Raw genomic sequence first — 24,712 nt, 5'->3', positions numbered from 1 at the left:
TTGGGGGAAAAGGGGGCGGAGCGGGGGGGGGGCTGTCACCGCTTCCCGCGCCTTTAAGATGATTAATCCGCATAATATCCACATTATAGCGGCGATCCATCACGTGCCGCTTTAATAAATAGACGCGGGGGGCGGGGTAGGGGACGAGCAAAGAGAGGGGGGGGGGCACGGGACCCGGGGAGGTGAAAGCGCGTGATGGGGGGGGGCGCTAGGGGTTTGGTGAGGGTGGGGAGGGGGGCCCCTGGAGGGAGTGGGGGGCGGCGGGGTGCTAATTGTGCGAGGTTCGCGGGGGGCACTCCAGACCTCGCTTCTCCGTGCGCGCGTCTCACCTGGGACCCGCGCAGGTGGATGTGGGGGGAGGGGCTGCGGGCTCGTTAGCGGGGGAGGGGAGGGGCTACGCGCGCGCGCGCGCCGCTCCTAATGAATGAGGAGTCGCGTCGCCGTTGATGATCAAAATGAAAACTCCCGAGCACGAGGAGGGGCGGGGGGGAGGGGCGGTAACGGGAGGGGGGGTGCACGAGGAGCCAATGGGGGCCTCTTAACCCGAGGAGTGGGGGAAGAATGGGGGCGGGAGACGGGGGGGGAGGGGCCTGTCCCCCCGCCCCCCCCCCTCGACTATCCCCTCCCCCCATACTCGTGCACGCGCAAGGGGTACGCGCGTATCACTTTTTCCCGGGGACTGAGAGCGCGCGGAGCAGCGAGACCCTGAGACCGGGACAGGGCGAGGGAGGCCCCGGCGGACGGGGACCCGGACCCCGAGCCCCTGAGTCCTCCGGACCCCCCGAAACAACCCCCCTGGACCCCTCTCCGTTGCCGTGCCGCAGATTCCGCACATCCTCTGATCCCGAGTTCCCTAACGCTCGAGGCGCCGGACCTCGGACCTCCGATTCTGTCTTTCGGGCCGTCCAGGACCCTTTCACCCCTGAGCCGGACCCCTGAACCCCTGAACCCCCGGGCTCCCCGGACTTCTCGTGTCCCCGAGCCGGGCGCGTCCCCTCTCCCCTAGGGGGCCATGGAGTCGGAATCCCTGAGCCACCTGAGTCCCGCGTCCCCGCAGCCAGAACCCATCAGCTTCGGCATCGACCAGATCCTGGGAGGGGGTACCCCGACAGGAGGGGACCCGACCCCTACGGCGCGGGGTCCCTGCGACCACGCCGAGCTGCTGCTGAGCCCGATGGTCCACGGAGCGGCGGGGGGATACGGGGCCCTCTCGCCCCCCGCGTTCGGCCCCTACAGCCCCGCGTTCCCGCACCACCCCTCCCAGCAGCAGCACCACCCCGGAATGCCCCCTGGGTGCCACTTCGGGGTCCAGGGCGCGGGGGCCGGGCTCATCCGGGTGCCGGCGCACCGGCCCCTCGCCGCGGGGATCCCCGGGGGTCCCCTCGGGCACGGCATCCCCCTGCCCTTTCCGTGGATGGAGTCGAACCGGAGATTCGTGAAGGAGCGGCTAAGCGGTGAGGCACGAGATCACACGAGCCCTCGCCATCATCGCCAGCAGTCACAACAACCATGGTCGGTCCGCTGCTGGATGAAGGCCCGGACAAAGCCGCCGCCGCCGCCACCGCTGTCACCTCTCACGATCACGCGATGTGTAACAATAATAATAACAATAATAACTCGCCCAGTAGCTGGCCACAGATCATTTCACCGCTCCATCTCCCCCGTGGCGGGGCGGACTTTCGGACCGCGTTCCGTACCTCGACTGCCACCCCGCCACTCTCCTCCACCGCCACCCAGCGCCGTTCCGTGGGGGGTCACGACGCGCATGGCCCGGGGCCGCTTCTGAACTCGCCACCCTGCGTCTGCCCTCTGATCTACGCTTCCCGCTTACCCCACCCAGCGCCGCCCTCTCCCTGTCTGCACGCTCCCGTCTAGCCATACTTCTTTGTGCACTCTTCATTCTCTTGCTCGAGGCTGCGCTTCCGTCCGTGCCCGTTCGCGACCGCGTGCGTCGCTCGTCCACAAATCGCGTGCGCGACGCGCGCCACCGCGGGGATATCTCCGCAGCCGGCACACCACATCCAGTGTACATCTGCAGCTCTCTGTGGCCAAGTGCTGCCCTGTACCTAATGCTGTGCCCCCTTACTCCCGTCGGTGTACCAGAGACACGGACGGTATTCGGTGATACATTAACCTCCCCCCGTGTGTGTAACGCGCGTTACACACACGGGTTACGTACACTCGTTACGCACGCGAGTTACGCACACGCGAGTTACGCACACGCGAGTTACACACACACTCGTTACACACACGCGCGTTACACACACACGCGTTACACACACGAGTTACACACACGCGAGTTACACACACACACGAGTTACATACACACGTTAAACACACACACGCGTTACACACACGAGTTACACACACGCGAGTTACACACACGCGAGTTACACACACACGCGTTACACACACGCGCGTTACACACACGTTACACACACGTGTTACACACACACGTTACACACACACGCGTTACACACACGAGTTACATACACACGTTACACACACACGCGTTACACACACGAGTTACACACACGCGAGTTACACACACGCGAGTTACACACACGCGCGTTACACACGCGAGTTACACACACACGTTACACACACACGCGTTACACACACACACACGCGCGTTTACACACATGCGCGTTACACACACGCGTTACATACACGTTACATACACACGCGTTACATACACGTTACACACACACACACGTTACACACACGTCTTCTCTCGACTCCACTCGCCGCGTGTTACCAACCCCACAACCGACCCACGTGTTGAGGTATGGTCAAATAAGCTCCCCACCCGACCGACAGCTTTGAGAGCACTTTCATCCAGCAGTGGAATGATAAAGGCCTTTACATTTCTAATGATCATAATATATCACACACCCTGTCGAACACAAGACAAAGATCCCCCGTATTGCCTTCAACAGACTGTTGGGGCAATTGCTGCTAGCGACCAAATCGTCCGCGCCAATGTGACGGACACCATTGAGTTGTTACGATGATCGTGAACGTGTCCGATGCTTACGCATTATGCTGCCATTGTATATGCCAAAGACACACATATACTTAGCATATACTGTGTGTGTGTATATACTGTGTGTGTGTTTGTATATATACTGTGTGTGTGTGTGTATATATACTGTGTGAGCAGCACCACGTGAGAGGCTGGGTGAACAGCACCACGCCCGGCCGCCTTTATCTCCCCACGTAGCTGATGCTTTATACACTGCACCAGGTATTTATTTAAAGGCAGAGTCGACCTAGAGGAGGGCCCAGGGCCGCTGTTGTTTATTGGTCGTGAGCAGGAATCGAAATCGGATCGCCGTATTGGTAGCGCAGTGCGCTAACCACTACGCCTCCGCTCCTCGCACGTGTATGCACGTATATATGTAAACGCACACAAGCGCGTAATGTGGCTGTCTGTGTATGGATGATGTGTTTTGTATATTTGTGCGTGCGCATATTTTGTATATGTGTGTATATGCGTGTGTGTATATGCGTGTGTATGTGTGTGGGGAGCGGTAGTGTAGCGGTTAGCGCGCTGCGCAAATGAACCCGGAGACCCGCGTTCGATTCCCGCTCACAGCCAACACCGGTGACGATTATCTGAACCGGTCCTGGGCCTCCGCTAGGTCGACTCAGCCTCAAATGAGTACCTGGTGCGGCCGCCTTTATCTCGCCACTAGGGAGATAAAGGCGGCCGGGCGTGGTGCTGGCCACCCACCCCCTCGTGTACCGTGCCAGCCTTCATAGGGGCTCGCTAACAGCACTTGCCCCAACAGTCTGTTAAAGGCTATACGGGGGATCTTTGTGTGTGCAATGTGTAGAGGAGCGGTAGCGTAGGGGTTAGCGCGCTGCGCTATGAACTCATCGACCCAAGTTTGATTCCTCACGACGATTATCTGAACCGGTTCCGGGCATCCCCTAGGTCGACCCGGCCTCAAATGAGCACCTGGTGCAGCGTGTTAACATCGCTACTGGGGATACAAAGGCGGTCGGTGCTGGCCACCCACCCCCTCGTGTGCCGTTCCGGCCTTCATAGACGGTCGCGAACAGCACTTGCTCCAACAGTCTGTTAAGGCTATACGGGGGTATTTGTAATGTGGGCATATGTGTAAATATAATTTAATATGTATTTAAATTGTGTACATGCAGTTTTGTGTGTACCGTGATGTCTATGGAAAGGCAACGAAATAACAAATGAATCCTCACCATAAATAAAATGCAGTAATTATCGATTTCATAATTAGGGCTTTTACAGTTTACAATTGTTTTTGCAGAGCAGACTTGGTGCGCTGAACACACACGCACACACACACGCACATACGCACACGCACATACACACACGCACGCACACACATACACACACCACACACACACACGCGCACACATACACACGCGCGCACACACACGCATACACACAGACGCATACACACACGCGCGCATAATTAATGCAACTCGATACATTCAAGACGAAACGGAGTCAAATATATCGGCATCGCCCATCGCCCCTGCTGCATTGGTCTCGTGTAATTCCGTTACCCCACAATCGTCTCTCCTGTGTGTATATATACACACGTGTGCGTTCGTGTGTATATGTGTGTATACAGTACTGTATGTATATATACTGTGTATATATGAAAGTGTGAGCGCGTGTTTTAAATGTGGTGTTGTGGAGAGGCCTGGTGGCCCCGAACCCGGCGGTCCTCGAGTTGGAATCCCGCTCAAGGCCAGCGAATATGTCAACGTGTCGTGATGGTCCTTCTGCTGTGTGTGTGTGTGGGTTGTGTTAACACGTAGAGCTGGGGAGGTAAAGGCTGCCGGGTCGGGCGTGGTTGCCGCTCACGCTACCTCGCGTGCCGGCCGACATGGGGCCACTTGCCACAGCAGTCTGTTATGAAGGATTTCACGGGGGGGAGATCTTCATCTTTGTAATTCTCTAATTCAAGATTATTACTATTTATCCGCCACTCTTATTGTTGTTGTCGTCATCCGCGACAGCTGCCAGGGGTGCCGCGAAATTTCCCATTCACCCGCGACGTCTTTCTTACGAATAATAATCCGCGATGGCTCTCCGCGACTTTCCCCACAACGCGGAGCGGATTCCTAAAATCCTTCACCGATGTTGTATCGCGGACAAGAGGAGTCGCCGCGCGGAAACCTGATCCAATAATCCGCGAGGGGGTTATCCGCGATTTTATTTTCTTTATTACCCCTCGCGGATAAGAGGAGTAAAATCGCAGCTAACGCGGATTATAGGATGATCCGCAGTGATATGTGTCACCCCCCCCCACATCACCGCAGGAAACAGGTTTTGTTCTAACTGCGCTCTTGATTCCGCCATGTGCACTGCAGAACTTAGAGCACGCAGGCAGACGTGGTGGAGACTTTGATGTCGCGGGATCTGTCGTTGTCGGCTCCACTGGGAATTAATGAATGAACGAACGAACGCCGCAGGGAATGATTGAGACGACTCACAAACAAGGGCTACTCACCTGGGCTCGAGATCAGCCGCGGCCCAAGAGGGTTCACGGTTCGACCTTCGGCGGCCGCCCTAGTCATTACCGCGGGTTGCGTGGATTAAACAAATAACGCCCCGCGGCGCGTGCTTTACTCACAGAGGACGTTAAAGAGTCCGTGAGGTCATTCTGCAAGAGTTGGCCAAGTGTGCACCGGTGTCAAGGTCCACATTTGCCACGGTTTTTTTCTTTATATATTAAAATTTACACCACAAATGAATCGTTTGGAATGTACACGCACAGGAGCAATCGTCGGCCCCCCTTACTGGAAAATATAATTTGACAGAAGACCTCCCCTCCTCACAATCAGTAAACAACACAATCAGTGAACAACACAATCAGTAAACAATCCGTAAACAACACAATCAGTAAACAACACAATCAGTGAACAACACAATCAGTAAACTATCCGTAAACAACACAATCCGTAAACAATACAATCCGTAAACAACACAATCGGTAAACAGTAAACAACACAATCGGTAAACAGTCAGTAAACAATCAGTAAACAATACAATCAGCCAACAGAAAACACACCAAGCGACGTACATCTCAAACGCCACGGTGCACGGCGTGACAGAGCCCTGAGGCAGTGGTGGGACATTCCTCATTGCTATGGCCGGGACTAGTCAATCCATAGAACAACCACTGACCGACTAACCACAAAGTGGCGCTCGTTTTACCGACTGAACGCAATCAACGCATCGTGCACAAGGACCAATACACACATCAGGCATAAACAACACTCAACAAATAAACACAATTAGAACACAAAAAACACGTGACACGCATCAACACATTCACGCGTACAGGCGCATTGCCAATCCACTGCTGGATGAGGACCTCCCCCCACGCGTGTGTGTCGAGGTGGGGGGGGGGTGTTTGACCATACTTCACCACGCTGGTCAGGTGCAGCTTGGTGAAGGCGGGGAGGAGCATAGAGCAGTGCAGCAGCACGATCTCACTACCCCCCCCCCCCCCCACTGATGCTCGCAACGTAACCACAACCACAAATTGGTACTCGGTTTATCGACCGGACTGGTTGATTGAACACACGGCACACAGCGATTAATAATACAAAATACATAAGCAGCCATTAACGTCTCCTTGACATCATCATCATCATCCGTCTGTCCGCATCAGTAGATTGTTTTATTTCACTCATCCCATCAGCCCCGCGGGCGGCGTTCTGGGGGTTTCATCATTCCAGCAGCACGTGGTTCTGGACCGGTGGCGTCATTCGGTGCCTCATCGGTCGAGTCGCGCTCGCTCGAACCAATGTTGGCTGAGCTTCTCGACGTTTTAGCCCAGGACCCTCTCGTTAACATGTAGGGCCCTAGTTAAACTCAACATTAAATGTATACTGTATAGAGTACTGTAACACACAACACGGAATCATCTGCTGATGAGACTTTGTCAAAACCAGTCCCGAGTTTTCGTCTCTTGAATCCATGTTGCTGAAATTCTGCACCACCAGAAGGTCGTGAGAGCTGATGGGATGTGTAAAATGTACCGGTTTGTCTTGTACGTGGACACGGATACGAGATGACGGAATGTGAGCTGATCTTCACACCGACGTTTGCGATTACTTCGTGTTACCTGCCTCTATATAACGCAACACTTACATCGCTAACGCGGTACAATTAAACTGCGCCACTTTGCGGCGCTGGTTGTGCCGTGCGTGGTAGCTACACTGTGTTTATATTGCGCAAGTTCGTGTATAATGTACACAGTGTGAAAGTTTGTGTAGCCAGATAAGTACTCGGAATACCATGATAGAGTGAGTCGCACTTGCGTGAGTGAGTGGGTGAGTGGGTGGGTGAGTGAGTGAGTGGGTGAGTGGGTGGGTGGGTAAGTGGGTGAGTGAGTGAGTGGATGGGTGAGTGAGTGGGTGGGTGAGTGAGTGGGTGGGTGAGTGAGTGGGTGAGTGAGTGGGTGGGTAAGTGAGTGGGTGAGTGAGTGGATGGGTGGGTAAGTGGATGAGTGGGTGGGTAAGTGTGTGGGTAAGTGAGTGGGTGAGTGAGTGAGTGGGTGAGTGAGTGGATGGGTGAGTGAGTGGGTGGGTGAGTGGGTGAGTGAGTGGGTGAGTGAGTGGATGGGTGAGTGAGTGGGTGGGTGAGTGAGTGGGTGAGTGAGTGGGTGGGTGAGTGGGTGAGTGAGTGAGTGGGTGAATGGATGGGTGAGACGGTGAGTGAGTGAGACGGTGAGTGAGTGGGTGGGTGAGTGAGTGAGTGGGTGAGTGAGTGAGTGGATGGGTGAGACGGTGGGTGAGTGAGTGGATGGGTGAGACGGTGAGTGAGTGGGTGAGTGAGTGGGTGAGACGGTGAGTGAGTGGGTGATTGAGTGAGTGGGTGAGTGAGTGGGTGAGTGAGTGAGTGGGTGAGTGAGTGAGTGGGTGAGTGAGTGACTGGGTGAGTGAGTGAGTGGGTGAGTGAGTGGGTGAGTGGGTGGGTGAGTGAGTGGGTGAGTGAGTAGGTGAGTAAGTAAGTGGGTGAGTGGATGGGTCAGACGGTGAGTGAGTGGGTGAGTGAGATGTTGAGTTCAAGTTGACTTTGTGTAACCAGGTGGAGAACTCACGAGGCCAGGGTAGGAGACTTTTTATTTACGAGTGGCAGCCTGGGGCACGAAAACAACAACAACAGAGTACTGGAACAGCAAATAACGCAAATAGTAATCATGGGAGCAAACACCGCTGCGTCATGCGAAAATCACAAACATTTCACTCAACTTAAATCGATGTTAAGAATTGCGGCTACATTCGAAATGGCCCGCAGCTCTGCGTGGTGTGTCTATGCGTGTTGTTGTGTGTTGTGTCTGTGCGTGTTGTGTGTTGTGTCTATGCGTGTTGTTTTTGTGTGTCTATGCGTGGTGTTGTGTCTATGCGTGTTGTTGTGTGTTGTGTCTGTGCGTGTTGTGTGTTGTGTCTATGCGTGTTGTTTTTGTGTGTCTGTGCGTGTTGTTGTTGTGTGTTGTGTCTATGCGTGTTGTTGTGTGTTGTGTCTGTGCGTGTTGTTGTGTCTATGCGTGGTGTTGTTGTGTCTATGCGTGTTGTTGTGTCTGTGCGTGTTGTTGTGTGTTGTGTCTATGCGTGTTGTTGTGTGTTGTGTCTGTGCGTGTTGTTGTGTGTTATGTCTATGCGTGGTGTTGTGTGTTATGTCTATGCGTGGTGTTGTTGTGTGTTGTGTCTATGCGTGTTGTTGTGTCTATGCGTGTTGTGTGTTGTGTCTATGCGTGGTGTTGTTGTGTCTATGCGTGTTGTTGTTGTGTGTTGTGTCTATGCGTGTTGTTGTGTGTTGTGTCTGTGCGTGTTGTGTGTTGTGTCTATGCGTGTTGTTGTGTCTATGCGTGTTGTGTGTTGTGTCTATGCGTGGTGTTGTTGTGTCTATGCGTGTTGTTGTTGTGTGTTGTGTCTATGCGTGTTGTTGTTGTGTCTATGCGTGTTGTTGTGTGTTGTGTGTTGTGTCTATGCGTGTTGTGTGTTGTGTCTATGCGTGTTGTTGTTGTTGTGTGTTGTGTCTGTGCGTGTTGTTGTTGTGTCTATGTGTATTGTTGTTGTGTCTGTGCGTGTTGTTATGTCTATACGTGTTGTTGTTGTGTCTGTGCGTGTTGTGTGTTGTGTCTATGCGTGTTGTGTGTTGTGTCTATGTGTGTTGTTGTTGTGTCTATGTGTTGTTGTTGTGTCTGTGCGTGTTGTTGTGTCTGTGTGTGTTGTTGTTGTGTCTATGTGTGTTGTTGTTGTGTCTGTGCGTGTTGTTGTGTCTGTGCGTGTTGTTGTGTCTGTGCGTGTTGTTGTGTGTTATGTCTATGCGTGTTGTTGTGTCTATGCGTGTTGTTGTGTCTATGCGTGTTGTTGTTGTGTCTATGCGTGTTGTTGTGTCTGTGCGTGTTGTTGTGTCTATGCGTGTTGTTGTTGTGTCTATGCGTGTTGTTGTGTCTGTGCGTGTTGTTGTTGTGTCTGTGCGTGTTGTTGTTGTGTCTATGCGTGTTGTTGTTTCTGTGCGTGTTGTTGTTGTGTCTGTGTGTGTTGTTGTGTCTGTGCGTGTTGTTGTTGTGTCTGTGCGTGTTTTTGTGTCTGTGTGTTGTTGTGTCTATGTGTGTTGTTGTTGTGTCTGTGTGTGTTGTTGTTGTGTCTATGTGTGTTGTTGTTGTGTCTGTGCGTGTTGTTGTTGTTGAGGGTGCACCGCTGTATGCACGGTGTGTGTCCGTTGTACATCGCCACGTATCAATAATTGTACATGGTGTCTATGTAGGTGTACAAGGCGTCTATGTAGGTGTACATGGTGTCTATGTAGGTGTACAAGGTGTCTATGTAGGTGTACAAGGTGTCTATGTAGGTGTACAAGGTGTCTATGTAGATGTACAAGGTGTCTATGTAGATGTACAAGGTGTCTATGTAGGTGTACAAGGTGTCTATGTAGATGTACAAGGTGTCTATGTAGATGTACAAGCTGTCTATGTAGATGTACAAGGTGTCTATGTATGTGCACAAGGTGTCTATGTAGGTGTACATGGTGTCTATGTAGGTGTACATGGTGTCTATGTAGGTGTACAAGGTGTCTATGTAGATGTATAAGGTGTCTATGTAGGTGTATAAGGTGTCTATGTAGATGTACAAGGTGTCTATGTAGGTGTACAAGGTGTCTATGTAGGTGTACAAGGTGTCTATGTAGATGTACAAGGTGTCTATGTAGGTGTACAAGGTGTCTATGTGGGTGTACAAGGTGTCTATGTAGATGTACAAGGTGTCTATGTAGATGTACAAGGTGTCTATGTAGGTGTACAAGGTGTCTATGTAGATGTACAAGGTGTCTATGTAGATGTACAAGGTGTCTATGTAGATGTACAAGGTGTCTATGTAGGTGTACAAGGTGTCTATGTAGGTGTATAAGGTGTCTATGTAGGTGTACAAGGTGTCTATGTAGATGTGCATGGTGTCTATATAGATGTACAAGGTGTCTATGTAGGTGTACAAGGTGTCTATGTAGGTGTACAAGGTGTCTATGTAGGTGTACAAGGTGTCTATGTAGGTATACAAGGCGTCTATGTAGGTGTACAAGGTGTCTATGTAGGTATACAAGGTGTCTATGTAGGTGTACAAGCTGTCTATGTAGGTGTACAAGGTGTCTATGTAGGTGTACAAGGTGTCTATGTAGATGTACAAGGTGTCTATGTAGATGTACAAGGTGTCTATGTAGGTGTACATGGTGTCTATGTAGATGTACAAGGTGTCTATGTAGGTGTACAAGGTGTCTATGTAGATGTACAAGGTGTCTATGTAGATGTACATGGTGTCTATGTAGATGTACAAGGTGTCTATGTAGGTGTACAAGGTGTCTATGTAGATGTACAAGGTGTCTATGTAGGTGTACAAGGTGTCTATGTAGGTGTACAAGGTGTCTATGTAGGTGTACAAGGTGTCTATGTAGGTGTACAAGGTGTCTATGTAGGTGTATAAGGTGTCTATGTAGATGTACAAGGTGTCTATGTAGGTGTACAAGGTGTCTATGTAGGTGTACAAGGTGTCTATATAGATGTACAAGGTGTCTATGTAGGTGTACAAGGTGTCTATGTAGGTGTACAAGGTGTCTATGTAGGTGTACAAGGTGTCTATGTAGGTGTACAAGGCGTCTATGTAGGTGTACAAGGTGTCTATGTAGGTATACAAGGTGTCTATGTAGGTGTACATGGTGTCTATGTAGGTGTACAAGGTGTCTATGTAGGTGTACAAGCTGTCTATGTAGGTGTACAAGGTGTCTATGTAGATGTACAAGGTGTCTATGTAGATGTACAAGGTGTCTATGTAGATGTACAAGGTGTCTATGTAGGTGTACATGGTGTCTATGTAGATGTACAAGGTGTCTATGTAGGTGTACAAGGTGTCTATGTAGATGTACAAGGTGTCTATGTAGGTGTACAAGGTGTCTATGTAGGTGTACAAGGTGTCTATGTAGGTGTACAAGGTGTCTATGTAGGTGTACAAGGTGTCTATGTAGGTGTACAAGGTGTCTATGTAGATGTACATGGTGTCTATATAGATGTACAAGGTGTCTATGTAGGTGTACAAGGTGTCTATGTAGATGTACAAGGTGTCTATGTAGGTGTACAAGGCGTCTATGTAGGTGTACAAGGTGTCTATGTAGGTATACAAGTTGTCTATGTAGGTGTACATGGTGTCTATGTAGGTGTACAAGGTGTCTATGTAGGTGTACAAGCTGTCTATGTAGGTGTACAAGGTGTCTATGTAGATGTACAAGGTGTCTATGTAGATGTACAAGGTGTCTATGTAGATGTACAAGGTGTCTATGTAGATGTACAAGGTGTCTATGTAGGTGTACAAGGTGTCTATGTAGATGTACAAGGTGTCTATGTAGGTGTACAAGGTGTCTATGTAGGTGTACAAGGTGTCTATGTAGGTGTACAAGGTGTCTATGTAGGTGTACAAGGTGTCTATGTAGGTGTACAAGGTGTCTATGCGATGGGCACGTTGTGTGTCGCGTTGTGTACACTGTGTGTGCTATTGTGTATACAGTGCTGCTGTTACCTCATGGTGTTTAAACTGCGTTGTTGTGTTTACTGTGTTGTTGTTACGGCACCATCATCGTTACACATACACAGGGTCGATAAAACCAGTACCACGTCTGTGTCTTGTGTGTCTATCGGCTGCGTTGTGTTATGTTTCGTGTTATGGTTTTAATTGTGTCTATCTGGTAATGTTGTGTTGTTGCTGTATACTGTAGTGTCTGGCACAACATCGCGGCTATATTTTACTGTGCAGTGTGTATGACGCTTAATTGTCTTGTTGTTGTTGTGACATTGAGTAGGGGACTGTGCCGTACACAGTACTGTAGTGGACTGTATAAGAGTACTGTATAGAGTACTGTAGTGGACTGTAGTGGACGGTATAGAGTACTGTAGTGGACTGTCAACAGTACTGTAGTGGACTGTATAGAGTACTGTAGTGGACTGTCAACAGTACTGTAGTGGACTGTATAGAGTACTGTATAGAGTACTGTAGTGGACTGTAGTGGACGGTATAGAGTACTGTAGTGGACTGTAAAGAGTACTGTAGTGGACTGTCAACAGTACTGTAGTGGACTGTATAGAGTACTGTAGTGGACTGTATAAAGTACTGTATAGAGTACTGTAGTGGACTGCCAGTGCAGGACACACGTGACCGCTTGACCCCCCCTACATATGAACCCCTCATACCCCCCCCCCACTCTATCCCCCCTCTCTCTACCGCCCCCCTACAACCGCAGCTGCACCCCTGACCCCTGACCCCATGGCCCCCCCGTGTCCGTGCCGGGCGGCGTCTCACCAGGCCCCCCCACCCCCGTGCCCCCCCCCCCGTGCCCCACTCCCTCTCTGTCGCCCTTCGCCTCCTGCACCCCCCCCCCACCCCCATGAACATCGCTCCGAGATCGCGCCATACAGGAAACACGGCTCATGATGTGCTCTGAAGAAGGGCCACAGCCCGAAACGTCGCCTCATATATTTTTTCCTTTTAATGCCACACACGCATACGCGCGCGCGGTGTTGCTGTTGACGAACACGTCGAGTTGCATTTCCATATCAAGAAACAAATCTTCGTCTTCATTGTCATCGTCATCATCGCTACTCACGTGGCTGCTGCCCGTAGCCCCAGCGCTGTGGAGGCAGCAGCGAGGGGTTGGTGGATCACCTCGACAGATGTTGTTGTGAAACTCCCTCCTACCCTTGGGTGGGCCTCGAGCAAGAGCCGTGACCCTGACTCGCCAGGAGAGGGCGGCACAGCAGAGTGGGGACTAATCGCCATCTGTTTCTATCTGTACGGGGACTAATCGCCATCTGTTTCTATCTGTACGGGGACTAATCGCCATCTAGTTTCTATCTGTACGGGGAACTAATCGCCATCTGTTTCTATCTGTACGGGGACTAATCGCCATCTGTTTCCATCTGTACGGGGACTAATCGCCATCTAGTTTCTATCTGTACGGGGACTAATCGCCATCTAGTTTCTATCTGTACGGGGAACTAATCGCCATCTGTTTCTATCTGTACGGGGACTAATCGCCATCTGTTTCCATCTGTACGCGGGTGTGGGGTGGAGCGTTGTTGCGACCTCGCGCACGTGCCCAATAAACACGACGCCTCGTCATCGCCGATGGGCTGCAAACTTAAAACCCAATGCAGGCAGGACCCTCCTCAAAAAGCGAGTTAACTCAATCACATTTGTTTTAGATTTTACCAGGCAAGCCCCGCTGAGCTACAAAGCTCTTTCCCAGAAGCGAGCTGGCCACAAATGACAGCTTCACGACGAGGATTATCACGTGGCAATTCACAGCAGCAGCCGAAGAATACTCGAGACACGCGTTTCCACGACTCACGGTGGCTCGCCTGGACTTCAAAACAAATCATTACCCCCCCCCCGACCAACCACGGCTGAACTCTCCCCTTTAACCTCGTGGTCGCGTGCATTATCTCTCCAGATCCACCGCTTTTTCCTTCCACATTTAGAACCACGCATTGAGATAATTCCAGGTGATTTTGGTGCTATAATTGTCCAAATGACGGGCCACTTTATTGAGATATAATTTGTGGCCAGGTGGCTTCTGAAAAATAATACCTGAGTGGGCTTTGCCTGCATGGATGGGGATGGTTTAGTTTTGTTTGTTTGGCCGATTTGTTGACCTTGTACTTTGCCCGACTAATCGATGTTTATTGTTGTTCACCTTCTTACCCGGCCCCTTCTGGTCATGTCAAAAAGAGCTTCATGGCTCATCGGATTCTTCCAGGATAAATATTCCGATTCTGAATGTCCACCCCCCCCCCCATACCGCACATCAGCAGCCCTGGCCCCGCTGTCGGTGCCTCGCCGCGTGGGCCACCCGTACCAGAACCGCACGCCGCCCAAGCGCAAGAAGCCGCGCACGTCCTTCTCGCGGCTGCAGGTGTGCGAGCTGGAGAAGCGCTTCCATCGGCAGAAGTACCTCGCCTCCGCCGAGCGCGCCGCCCTCGCCAAGGGCCTCAAGATGACCGACGCGCAGGTCAAGACGTGGTTCCAGAATCGGCGCACCAAGTGGAGGTGCGTGGGGGTGGGGGGGCGGTGCGTGGGGTTACGGGGCGGGCACTCCATTCCATTGATGACGAGAAGAATCTGATGAATAAATAAAGATTTTGATGCGAGGAGTGCGGGGCATGGGGACGGGGAAAAGTAGGGGGCTCACCAATTCCTTCATCGTTCTCGTCCAATGTCCGTCTTGCGTGTGTGCATGATGTGCACCCCCAACTCTACTCCCACTGATCCTCTCTCCTCGATTGCCCCCCCCCCCCCCCACAATTCCTATGCCGCCCCATGTCACCCTTTCACCCGTGCCCCCCATCTCCTCCGTGCGCACGCGGCTGCGGCGGCCCAGACGTCAGACGGCGGAGGAGCGCGAGGCCGAGAGGCAGCAGGCCAACCGGCTGCTGCTGCAGCTGCAGGCGGAGGTGCAGTTCCCCAAGGCGCTGCACGGGGGGGGAGGGGGGCCGCAGGGGGCCCGCGAGGGGGGCCCCGCCGACCGCGTCTGCCTTCACAACGCGTCGCTCTTCGCGCTGCAGAACCTCCAGCCCTGGGCCGAGGAGCAGGGGGAGATCGCGCCCGTCGCCTCCCTCGCCTCCGCTCTCTAGCGGGACCCCCGCGGGGCCCTGGAGGGGGGTCCCCCGCCCCCCCTTCCCCCCCATATTCTCATGGGGGCCCTGTCCCTCCGACTGACCCTGCCTCTCCCTCCCGCTGAACCTGCCTCTCCCTCTCGTGAAGGCCCCGACCCTGTCTCTCCCTTATTGCCCCACCCCCCCTGACCATCCCAAGCCTCCCTTCCCTGGGGGCCCGGCCCCTCCCACTGACCCTGCCTCTCACTCCCTGGGGGGCCCCATCACCCTCCCGCCAACCCCAACTCCCATCCCCAAGGCCCCTGTGACCCTCCCACCTCCAGGACGGCCCCCGCATCCCGAGCGAGCTGCCGTGACGGAGGGAGCTGTAAATAGTAGTGTATGTACTGTACATGTGTGATCGTGAGATTTGTTTTAAGGGGGGCAGTGGGGGGGGGGGGCGTTTTATGAGAACACGAAATCGAACTTTAAACGGGAATCGGAGAAGTTGAAGGGACGGGGGGAGACACGAGCCGCTACAACCGCGGCGACCGCACCGAGCGCTGGCAGTGCAACCGTAAACCCGGGCCCCACGTGCTGGAGGGGGGCCCCACGTGCTGGAGGGGGCCCCACGTGCTGGAGGGGGGCCCCACGTGCTGGAGGGGGCCCCGGGGTGCTGGAGGGGGGCCCGGGGTGCTGGAGGGGGGCCCGGGGTGCCGGGCTACCGCCCCGCGCCACCGACGGCACGACGCAACTCGACCGCATCAACCGCAGCGGCTCGACCGTGGAATCGTGGGAACCCGCACCAGGTCGACCCCCGTGGAACTTGCGTGGAGTCGACAGCACCAACAACAGCAACCACAGAGCACGCCACAACCACAGAGCACGCCACAACCACAGAGCGCGCCACAACCGCACCGACTCAAGCAAAACCCAGCTCCACCACGGGGACCGCGCCGACGCAACCGCCCCGAGGATGGCGAGGATGGGGGGTGGGGGGGCACGAACTCCGTAACCCTGGCGATGCCGTGTGTCTGTACCGCGTTCTCGCGTCGTCGTCGTCGTTGTCGTCGTCGTCGTCGTCGTCGTGATGGTGCTGCCGCTGCGCTCTTCGCACTGGGGGTGACGCTGACCGTGACAGTCTGACCAGGACTCCACCCCCTCCCGGCTCGGCCCCCATTTTAGGTTTCACCCAGACTCCAACATGACAACCCCACGTCCTGCCCCCCTCAACCCTGACTTCTGACTTCTGACCTTTGACCGGGACCTCTGGCATGTGGGGTCATGCGGAGCTGCGATGAATTTGGCAGCGGCGAAACCAGAAGCGTGAATAAAAGAGGACCGACGCGGACCCAGGTGGTGAAAGTGGCTCTGTGTACACACACACGCACGCACACGCACGCACACGCACGCACACGCACAAACACGCACACACACACAAACACACACACAAACACGCGTGTACCTAGCCATGTACACAGACACACACAAACACACACACAAGCACACACAAACAGGCTGAATTGACCGACTGGTTCAAGATATTCGTCACCAATTTTGGCCACGAGCGGGAATCGAACTGGAGGTCGGCGGGTTGCAGTGCACCAACCACTGCGTCACCGACCCGCACTGTCCACAAATGTGCGTACACGTTTATCTGAACGTGTAAACAGATACAGCGTTGTGTACTCACAAGTGCGACTTATAGCTGCTTAATTTTTTAACTTGCTTGTTCAATGTGAACAAAAACAACTTTTGGGGGTCATGTTTTTATTTTTACAGAATAATCTTGGTATTTTTCACTGTCCCTAAGTAAACTCAGCGCACACACACACACAACATGATTACAATTTTTAGATTTTTAAAATTGACTTTGGGTAATATCACGCATCAATCATCATTATAACGACGACGATGTTTCACGTGAAGTGTGTATACAGTTACGAGACGTGAGAGTACCCGACCGGGCATGAGAGGTGGACATCAACAGAACCTGCGGGGCAAAGTGAACCACAGGCACGTGGACACAACCACCTCACGACACCACCACGCCGCATCACTCCGACCAACCGCCGGTGACCACACCGACCATACCACGCCACGATCGCACCACCGTGCGGGAGCAACACCGCACATGCACAGCTAACTGCACCTCCCATTAGCACTGTCGGCTACGTACGGTTGGAAAGAAGTTCAACATACACGCGGTACAGCACCACGTGTCCCACATGCGTCACCGCGTCATCCTCACGTGTCCCCCCGCGTCTCCCCATCCCCCACCCCCCCCGTGCGTGTCCGTGTCACCAGTCGCGCTCGTGCGGCTCCCGAAACGGGAGCTCCAGCAGCTCGAAGACGGAGCGTTCCGTCGGCGTCGCCAGCGCCACCCCCGCCCCCACCTTCCCCCCGCCCCCGCCCCTCGCCACCCCCGAGCTCAGGGCGCGCTCCGATAGACTCATGCCTGCGTGGCAGAGGGAGGGACATGCGGGGGGACACGAGTCTCAGCGCGAGTGGATAAGTGGGTTAGCAGGTGAGCGTGTGTGGCTGGGTGTGTGAGCGGCTGCGTCGTTGAGCGGATGAGTGCGTGTAAGATCGCGCGAGGTGGCGGGAGGCAAGCGAGCCTGTGGATGAGCGGAAGAACGAGCGAGCGGTTGGACGGGCGAGCGAACGAGCGAGCACCTCGCGTGCGAGCCAACGCTCGCATGGAGCGATTGAAGTGCGCCGAGCCGGTGAAGTATAGCAGGGCGCACGCGAACTCGGCGTGCGGCACCGCGATGAGGTCGAGGCGGCGGTGCCGGGACGCAGGCCCCGGCAGGCGGCACACGCCCATGTACTTGTGCTGCGAGCCGCCCTCGTCGTGCGACACCAGGTCATCCGTGAGGAAGCCTGCTCGCACAAGGACAAAGGTCACGTAGCCTCAACAGTGCTGTTAGCGAGCACCTACGAAGGCCGGCACGGCACACACGAAGAGGGGGTGTGGCCAGAATAATTCCTGGCCGCCTTTGTCTCCCTACGCATCTTACCTGGCACTCATTTGCGGATGAGTTGATATCCAGACCAAGACTGGTTTGGATATTCGTCGCTGGTGTTGGCCGTGAGTGGGAATTGAACTCGGGTTGTTGGGTTTGTAGCGTAGCGCGCTGGCACTACTGCTCCGACAACAACAGCCGCCATTTGAACACACAAGCATACATGTGCACACACACACACACGTACATCCGCACGTAAAATCACGTACACGCAGACCACACGTACACGCACCATCCGAGCCGCACTCGCAGGTGCCTGTGCTGCAAACGGTGGTGCAGATGATCCTGGTGCCATCAAAAGTTCTAGTTGTCCGCGTGATGTGTGTGGTAATGCTGGTGGTGCCGGGGGTGCACGGTGTTGCGCGGCGGTACAAGCGGTGTCGGCTGTGGGTCGGCGGCGCCGTTAGTGCGGGGAGCGGGGTGGGCGCTACCAGAGGCGTGCAGGCTGGCGAGGATGCGGGGCAGCGCCAGGGCGTGCGAGCGCCCGTCGGGGTGGGTCACCAACACATCCACGTCGCCGCACGAGCTCTTCCCGCGGCGGTACGAGCCGCACGCCACGCACAGTAGCGCCGCGTCCACCGCGAGGGCCGCCGTGCACACCTAACCACGCCCGCCGCCACAACAATGACTACCGCACCGGCACACGAACCACGGTGGCCACAACCAACCACGATCCCTGCAGAGCGGCGCTGCCTCTTCTGCCACGGCAAGCGGTACCAACGCCTTACCGCACCAACCACGCAACACCGCGACAACCGCATCGACGCACAAACCATGGCGACCACTTCCAATCCATCAACCACGATAGCCTCCAATACACAAACCGCGGCAACCGGCAACAGCCACAATAACGAAAACTAATACCACCGCTAAATAGGAAATAATTACACTGTAAGCATGAATTATACAACGCGTTCCAACACTGATATTCAACTGGCCTCACCGTGCGCTCGATGTCGTGGGCCTCCGCACGGGGCATGCGCAGCAGGAGGTCGTCGTAGTGACGGAGGCCGATCTGCTGCTGCCGCGTCAGCGTCGCTCGCGCCCGCACGTCGTCCAGCGTCCGCAGGCCCTGCTCGACAAAGACAAAGATCCCCCTAATAGCCTTTAACGGACTGTTGCGGCAAGTGCTGTTATAGAGCGCCTATGAGGGCCGGCACAGCACACGAGGGCGTAGGTGGCCAACACCACACCCGGCCACCGTTGTATACCCAGTAGCGATGTTTACACACCGCACCAGGTACTCATTTGAGACTGAGCCAACCTAAGGGAGGCCCAGGACCGTTTCAGATAATCGTCACCGATGTTGGCCGGATCGCCGGGTTCGTAGTGCAGAGCGCTAACCACCAGTACACTAGAGCTCCCCATGCTCAACACACACACGTGTACACACGTGTGTACACGTGTACACACGTGTGTCTGCGCATAAGCGTACACACGCAAACCTACTGGAACCTCGCACTGACCCCACCTGACATGCCAGGTGGAGTCAGTGCTTGTTCCACCACCCTGATACGAACAATGACCCCGCCAAATATGCGGCAACTCTAACCATCGCTATACAGGAGTTTAAACCTTTAACATCCAACCACATTCGTCCTTCACACCCCACCACTCACCTGACCACACACCCCACCATACACCCCATTGCAAAACCCACTAACCCCCCCACTCACCCACCTCACATGCCGATACTGTACCCCTAACCTTTAGCGCTGAACTCGCCAAACTCAGCGATGCCCGAAGCCTCGCCCTGCGTTAACCACCCCCGTCTCACACAATGGTGACCTAACCCTCACGCACAAATCTGTACCCCAACCTCGACTCTGCCTTGCACGCTAGCCCCCACAACCGAATACCCAGACCCCCCCCCCCACCACCCCCCCGTCGCACCTGCTGGTACCAGGCCTGCGCCGTCTTGCTGCCGACGCCCCAGATGTCGGTGAAGGTGGCGATGACGCCCACGCTGGGGTCCAGGTGCTGCAGCTGGCGCAGCTCCCCGCTCTGCGCGATCTCCGCCACCTTCTTGGCGAGGCGCTCTCCCACGCCCGGCAGCGCACACGCCTCCTGCGCGCGTAAACATGCACGTACCAACACGCTCGCACGCGTTCACTTGTGCACACGTGAACAATGACAGCGGCGGGCACTGTTCACCGCTTTAAGTGGAGGCGATGTTGCCACGATGGTAGAGCCAGGCTAGGTGCACTTTGTACTTTGAGGTCATGTGAAGTTTCGATTTAAAGCTTTCGTGACTGCAATGATTCATCTTCTTTGGTTCTTTCGGTAAAGTCACGTAGAATGAGAATAAAATAATAAATTGATAAAATAATCAATTTATTATTTTATTCTCATTCTACGTGACTTTACCGAAAGAACCAAAGAAGATGAGTCATGTGAAGTCTTAAAGACTTGCTGGCAGGAGAGTTATGGGTTAGGCCAAGGTGTCAACCGACTGCGATCACTTCGCTCCCCACTGTGACAGCTTGTTGCGTCTTTATCCGCCTGACACTCCGAGCGTCGCTCCTCTACCCTCTGATCTTGCTGGAGGGCGACGACCTCCAACTGCCCAGTAGCGACCTTCACGAGCTTCCTCCACCGAGGCCGACCTTCGACACCGCTAGTACCAGCCATCGGCAAAGTCCACTCAGCTCCGCATCCTCCCGTATCGTATCCGCCCACCCCCTCGCAGGCACGCAGCGCAAACACCCGCGGGTCGCGAGCGTGGCGACGGGCGCCGAGTCGGGCACCTCGTACGTGGCGACGGGCCTGTGGTGGGCCTTGAGGGCGTTGATGGCCTTGCTGTAGCCCAGGGCGCGCCACCGGTCGCCCGTCTGCTGGTACGCGCGCGCCAGCACCTCCAGCTTGTCTGTGATGTGCGCGTTGTGGTTCACGCGCTTGCGCTCCGACGACTCGGCGCACACCCAGCGGCCCAGCGACGCGGGCGCCGGCGCCGCGGACGCCCCGGGGTCCTGCCCGCCCGCAGCACCCGAGCGCACCTCGGCATCAGCTGCCTGCGACCGGGGAACCGGGGAGAAGTGTGGGGTCAGGTAGGGTGTCGCGACCGGCAGGCGTGACGGTGTGACCCACCCTTTCCCACGCTGGTCATTGTTCGTTGGTGACCGGTTACCTGATCGGGGAGGCCCATGTGACCCGACGCCTCTGGTGGAGAGCTCCGACTGGCGCCTGTGAGCAGAGCCTCCATGTCGGTGGCGGTGACGGCACCAGCGCCGCTGGGCCTGGCTTCCTCCTCGTTATCATCGTCGCTCGCACCTCCACCGCCTGTCTCCTCCTGCTGGGGAGAACGTGACAGTGGTGGCTGAACATATATTTTTTTACACGAGCGTGGTTACCTTGAATTACAGTTGCACTGTGATTGTAATTGACGGCTAATGCCGCGATTATAGTCAGGTGGTGATAGACACAGATTGTAGACACTAGTGCACAGGGGTGGCCACACCACCAGCTTACCCGCATACTAGCTATACCGCTAGCACTAACCACCAACCAGAGTCAACCCATTGCTATCTCTACCCGTCACCCTCATCACCCCTGACCATTGTTCAAACCCCAAACATGAACTCAACTAAGTTTCTCTTTCTGCTCTCGTCGCACGTCGGGTTTTGCCTGCCGCTGTCGGCACGGCCTCGAGCCAAATCTCGGAACCAGCAAAGGCGACGGTGCCAGCGTCGGCGTGAACTTCCCGATCCGACACCCCCTCCACGCGCGCGTGGCTTCACCCCGCGACTCACGGCGGTGCGTGGCGGCGGCCCCGGCGGCGTAGCCACGGCGGGGGCGGCCCCCCGCTCGACGGGACCCCCGCCCGGCGGAGTTCGGACCTCCCGGCCGTTACCGGCGAGCGGGGTCCCCCCGCCCGCCGCCTCCTCGCGCGCCGGGAGATCGAGCCGGTAGGGCTCGGGGTCGAGCGCCTCGCCGGCCGCGACGCAATCGCTGAGCCAGGTGACGCGCACCACCACGGGCGCGGGTCCCCCGGCCGGCCACGCGCCGGCCCCGCCGGGCCCCGCCTCCAGCAGACGCAGCAGCCGCCGGGGGGTGACGTCCTCGGCCACGAGGAGGTGGGTGAGCGCCGGGTCGGCGGGGTCCGGGGAGACGCGGCCTCCGTGGGCACGCAGCCGCGACGCCAGTAGCTCGGCACGAGCGCGGCCCAGCCCGGCCGCGAGCACGCACGCACACACGGCCCGCAGGAAGGGGGGCGCTGTGACGGGGGGGGGGGGTAGGGAATAGGGTTAGTGCGGGGGGGGGGGGGGAGTCGGTGCGGTTTTTAAATCGTGCATTCGGTGGGTGAGTGTTGGGTGCCTCTGGTAGGGAAAGTGTGTGGAGTGCCGTGTAAGAAATGGTGAGTGCGGGGTGAGGTTAAGTGCGGTGTCGGCGTTGGGTGTGTGGTGCGCGTCGTGTTAGTAGTGTGGTGAGCGGCGGGGTGTGATGAACGAGCGCGGAGTGCAAGTAGCACAAGTGATCCAAGTGTGGTTCCGATCGACCTGATTTTGCTTGAACGCCTACAATACACGATTCCGCCATCGACGGCACAGCTGGACAGGGGCTCGCATCGATCTCTCTCACCGAGGCTCCTGCGTCAAGGTGATTTGAGAGATTGACGGCCAGAGATGAGAGGATTTTGACGGGGCTATGCGGTGGTGATCCACTGCCTGGTGGCTAGGAAAGGAGCCACGGATATTTGGAGTTTAATAAGCGATGATTTAACCGAAACCTGTGCTGTAAGGCTGAGGTACAATTGTCAAGATTGAGTGGGCCCTGAGCAGAGGTTGAGAGTGGAGTGTGCTTGAGTGTCATCAGCCGTGCCCCATTGGAGAGATGTGGACTGAGAATGCAGACCGAGAAAAGTCGAGGAGGAGACATAGCAGGGATCCCTGAGGAACACCTGCAGTAGATGTGACGACTAAGAGTTGACAACATCATCCCGTGTCAACCGGTCCATACGGCGTACAGCCGTTTCAATACGGGCAAAAAAACAATGTTGTCTATTTGTGTCTTTCCCTTGCGATGGGACTTTGCAGGATGAACGTTGAGATTTGTAAGGGGCACGGGGTGACCAATAAGTTCCGAATTGGTCTGTTACTCAGGTAGGGCGCTGCTAAGGGGTTGACCGCTATGCGACACGCACCTGACCATCGTGGTGTCACCCTGGAGGGGAACTTGTCCCGTGAAGTGGAGGGGGCCCTGACGGGTCGCCAGTTTACCACGGGACGGCTGTGAAGCTGTCTGTGTGTGGTGGGTACAGGGCGCGTGATCGCCTGTTCGGTGGGTACGGTGTGTGAGTGGTGTGTATGTGGGGTGTGTGCCGCGTGTGAGTGTGTGAGTGGTGTGTGAGTGTGTGGTGTGTGAGTGTGTGTGGTGTGTGAGTGTGGTGTGTGAGTGTGGTGTGTGAGTGTGTGAGTGGTGAGTGTGTGGTGTGTGTGTGGTGTGTGAGTTTGTGTGGTGTGTGAGTGTGGTGTGTGCCGTGTGTGTGAGTGTGGTGTGTATGTGGGGTGTGTGAGTGTGGTGGGTACAGGGCGCGTGATCGCCTGTTCGGTGTGTACGGTGTGTGAGTGGTGTGTGAGTGGTGTGTATGTGGGGTGTGTGCGGCGTGTGAGTGTGTGAGTATGTGCCGTGTGTGAGTATGTGCCGTGTGTGAGTATGTGCCGTGTGTGAGTGTGTGCGAGTGTGGTGTGTGTGTGAGTGGTGAGTGTGTGTGTGTGGTGTGTGTGAGTGGCGAGTGTGTGTGTGTGAGTGTGGTGTGTGCCGTGTGTGAGAGGTGTGTGTAGCGTGTGCGTGTAGTGTGTGCCGTGAGTGTGGTGTGTGTGGTGTGTGCCGTGTGTGAGTGTGTGTGGTGTGTGTGTGTGGTGTGTGTGTGGTGTGTGAGTGTGGTAAGTGTGTGGTGTGTGAGTGTGGTGCGAGTGTGGTGTGTGTGTGGTGTGTGAGTGTGTGGTGAGTGGGGCATGTGTAGTGTGGTGAGTGGGGCATGTGTAGTGTGGTGTGGTGAGTGGTTCACGTTGTGTGTGGTGAGCGTGCTGTGGTTCACGCTGTGTGTGGTGAGCGTGGTGAATGGTTCACGTGTAGTGTGGTGTGGTGAGTGGTTCACGCTGTGTGTGGTGAGCGTGGTGAGTGGTTCACGTGTAGTGTGTGGTGAGCGTGCTGTGGTTCACGTTGTATCCTCACCACCTCCCTCCTCCCCCTCTCCGCGGTTTCTCTTCCCGTCTCTCGGTTGGGCCGCCGTGGCCGTCGCGCGTCGCTTCACCTTGGCGAAGGCCTTCGTCACCCCGCGGGGCTCCATGGCGGTACCCGGGGGGGGGGGGGTACCCAGGGGGTGGGGGGGTACCCAGGGGGTGGGGGGGTACCCAGGGGGGGTACCCAGGAGCCGTGGGGGGGACTCAGGAGGCGAGGAGAGCGCGATCCGTCGGGACGAGTGCCACTGGCCCGCGTGACGTCACCCCGGCACTGTAAACAGTTCGAGCGAATCAGGTGACGTCACTGACACGATGTTGCTGGTGAATGACGTCACCCATAACGAGCCGTGAATTAAATGGGCGA

At 55.4% G+C, this 24,712-nt stretch overlaps 2 protein-coding genes across 5 annotated transcripts; one reads left to right on the top strand and one right to left on the bottom strand.

Annotated features, from left to right (window-relative positions):
* The first annotated feature begins 679 nt into the window (after positions 1 to 679).
* On the top strand, positions 680 to 16,491 carry LOC116941393 (T-cell leukemia homeobox protein 3-like). The gene is made up of 3 exons (XM_032952470.2): positions 680 to 1,454; positions 14,358 to 14,595; positions 14,927 to 16,491. The coding sequence occupies exons 1-3, from the start codon at positions 1,013 to 1,015 to the stop codon at positions 15,177 to 15,179; spliced, it is 933 nt and encodes a 310-aa protein (XP_032808361.1). The 5' UTR covers positions 680 to 1,012; the 3' UTR covers positions 15,180 to 16,491.
* Positions 16,492 to 16,893: 402 nt separating this feature from the next.
* Positions 16,894 to 24,662, bottom strand: POLL (DNA polymerase lambda). Of its 4 annotated transcripts, none has more exons than XM_076066259.1 (9): positions 24,341 to 24,661; positions 21,904 to 22,379; positions 21,294 to 21,455; positions 20,914 to 21,177; positions 20,060 to 20,233; positions 19,110 to 19,238; positions 18,598 to 18,766; positions 17,817 to 18,023; positions 16,894 to 17,598 (listed from the first exon to the last, which is right to left on the bottom strand). In XM_076066259.1, the coding sequence occupies exons 1-9, from the start codon at positions 24,453 to 24,455 to the stop codon at positions 17,441 to 17,443; spliced, it is 1,854 nt and encodes a 617-aa protein (XP_075922374.1). In that variant the 5' UTR covers positions 24,456 to 24,661; the 3' UTR covers positions 16,894 to 17,440. The 4 variants fall into 4 exon arrangements, with proteins under 4 accessions (XP_075922374.1, XP_032808362.2, XP_032808364.2 ...); XM_032952471.2 differs by having other exon boundaries at positions 21,294 to 21,458; positions 21,916 to 22,379; XM_032952473.2 differs by having other exon boundaries at positions 21,916 to 22,379; positions 24,341 to 24,659.
* Positions 24,663 to 24,712: the final 50 nt, after the last annotated feature.

Source organism: Petromyzon marinus, chromosome 11, assembly GCF_048934315.1.
Source record: "Petromyzon marinus isolate PM22_M1 ecotype Great Lakes invasive population chromosome 11, UKy_Petmar_22M1.pri1.0, whole genome shotgun sequence".
Lineage (NCBI taxonomy): Eukaryota > Metazoa > Chordata > Hyperoartia > Petromyzontiformes > Petromyzontidae > Petromyzon > Petromyzon marinus.
The sequence above is the reverse complement of the archived record's forward strand: the minus strand, read 5'-3'. Positions and strand labels throughout refer to the sequence as shown.

What these genes read in the sequence shown, in the direction of transcription:
- LOC116941393 (XM_032952470.2), top strand. Translation starts at nt 1,013, where the DNA reads ATGGAGTCGGAATCCCTGAGCCACCTGAGTCCCGCGTCCCCGCAGCCA. An exon ending in CGTGAAGGAGCGGCTAAGCG is followed by an intron (nt 1,455 to 14,357) that starts GTGAGGCACGAG and finishes ACCGCACATCAG; the next exon opens with CAGCCCTGGCCCCGCTGTCG. An exon ending in AATCGGCGCACCAAGTGGAG is followed by an intron (nt 14,596 to 14,926) that starts GTGCGTGGGGGT and finishes GCGGCGGCCCAG; the next exon opens with ACGTCAGACGGCGGAGGAGC.
- POLL (XM_076066259.1), bottom strand. Translation starts at nt 24,455, where the DNA reads ATGGAGCCCCGCGGGGTGACGAAGGCCTTCGCCAAGGTGAAGCGACGC. An exon ending in AGAGGGGGAGGAGGGAGGTG is followed by an intron (nt 22,380 to 24,340) that starts GTGAGGATACAA and finishes CCCCCGTCACAG; the next exon opens with CGCCCCCCTTCCTGCGGGCC. An exon ending in GGCCCGTCGCCACGTACGAG is followed by an intron (nt 20,234 to 20,913) that starts GTGCCCGACTCG and finishes TTACGCGCGCAG; the next exon opens with GAGGCGTGTGCGCTGCCGGG.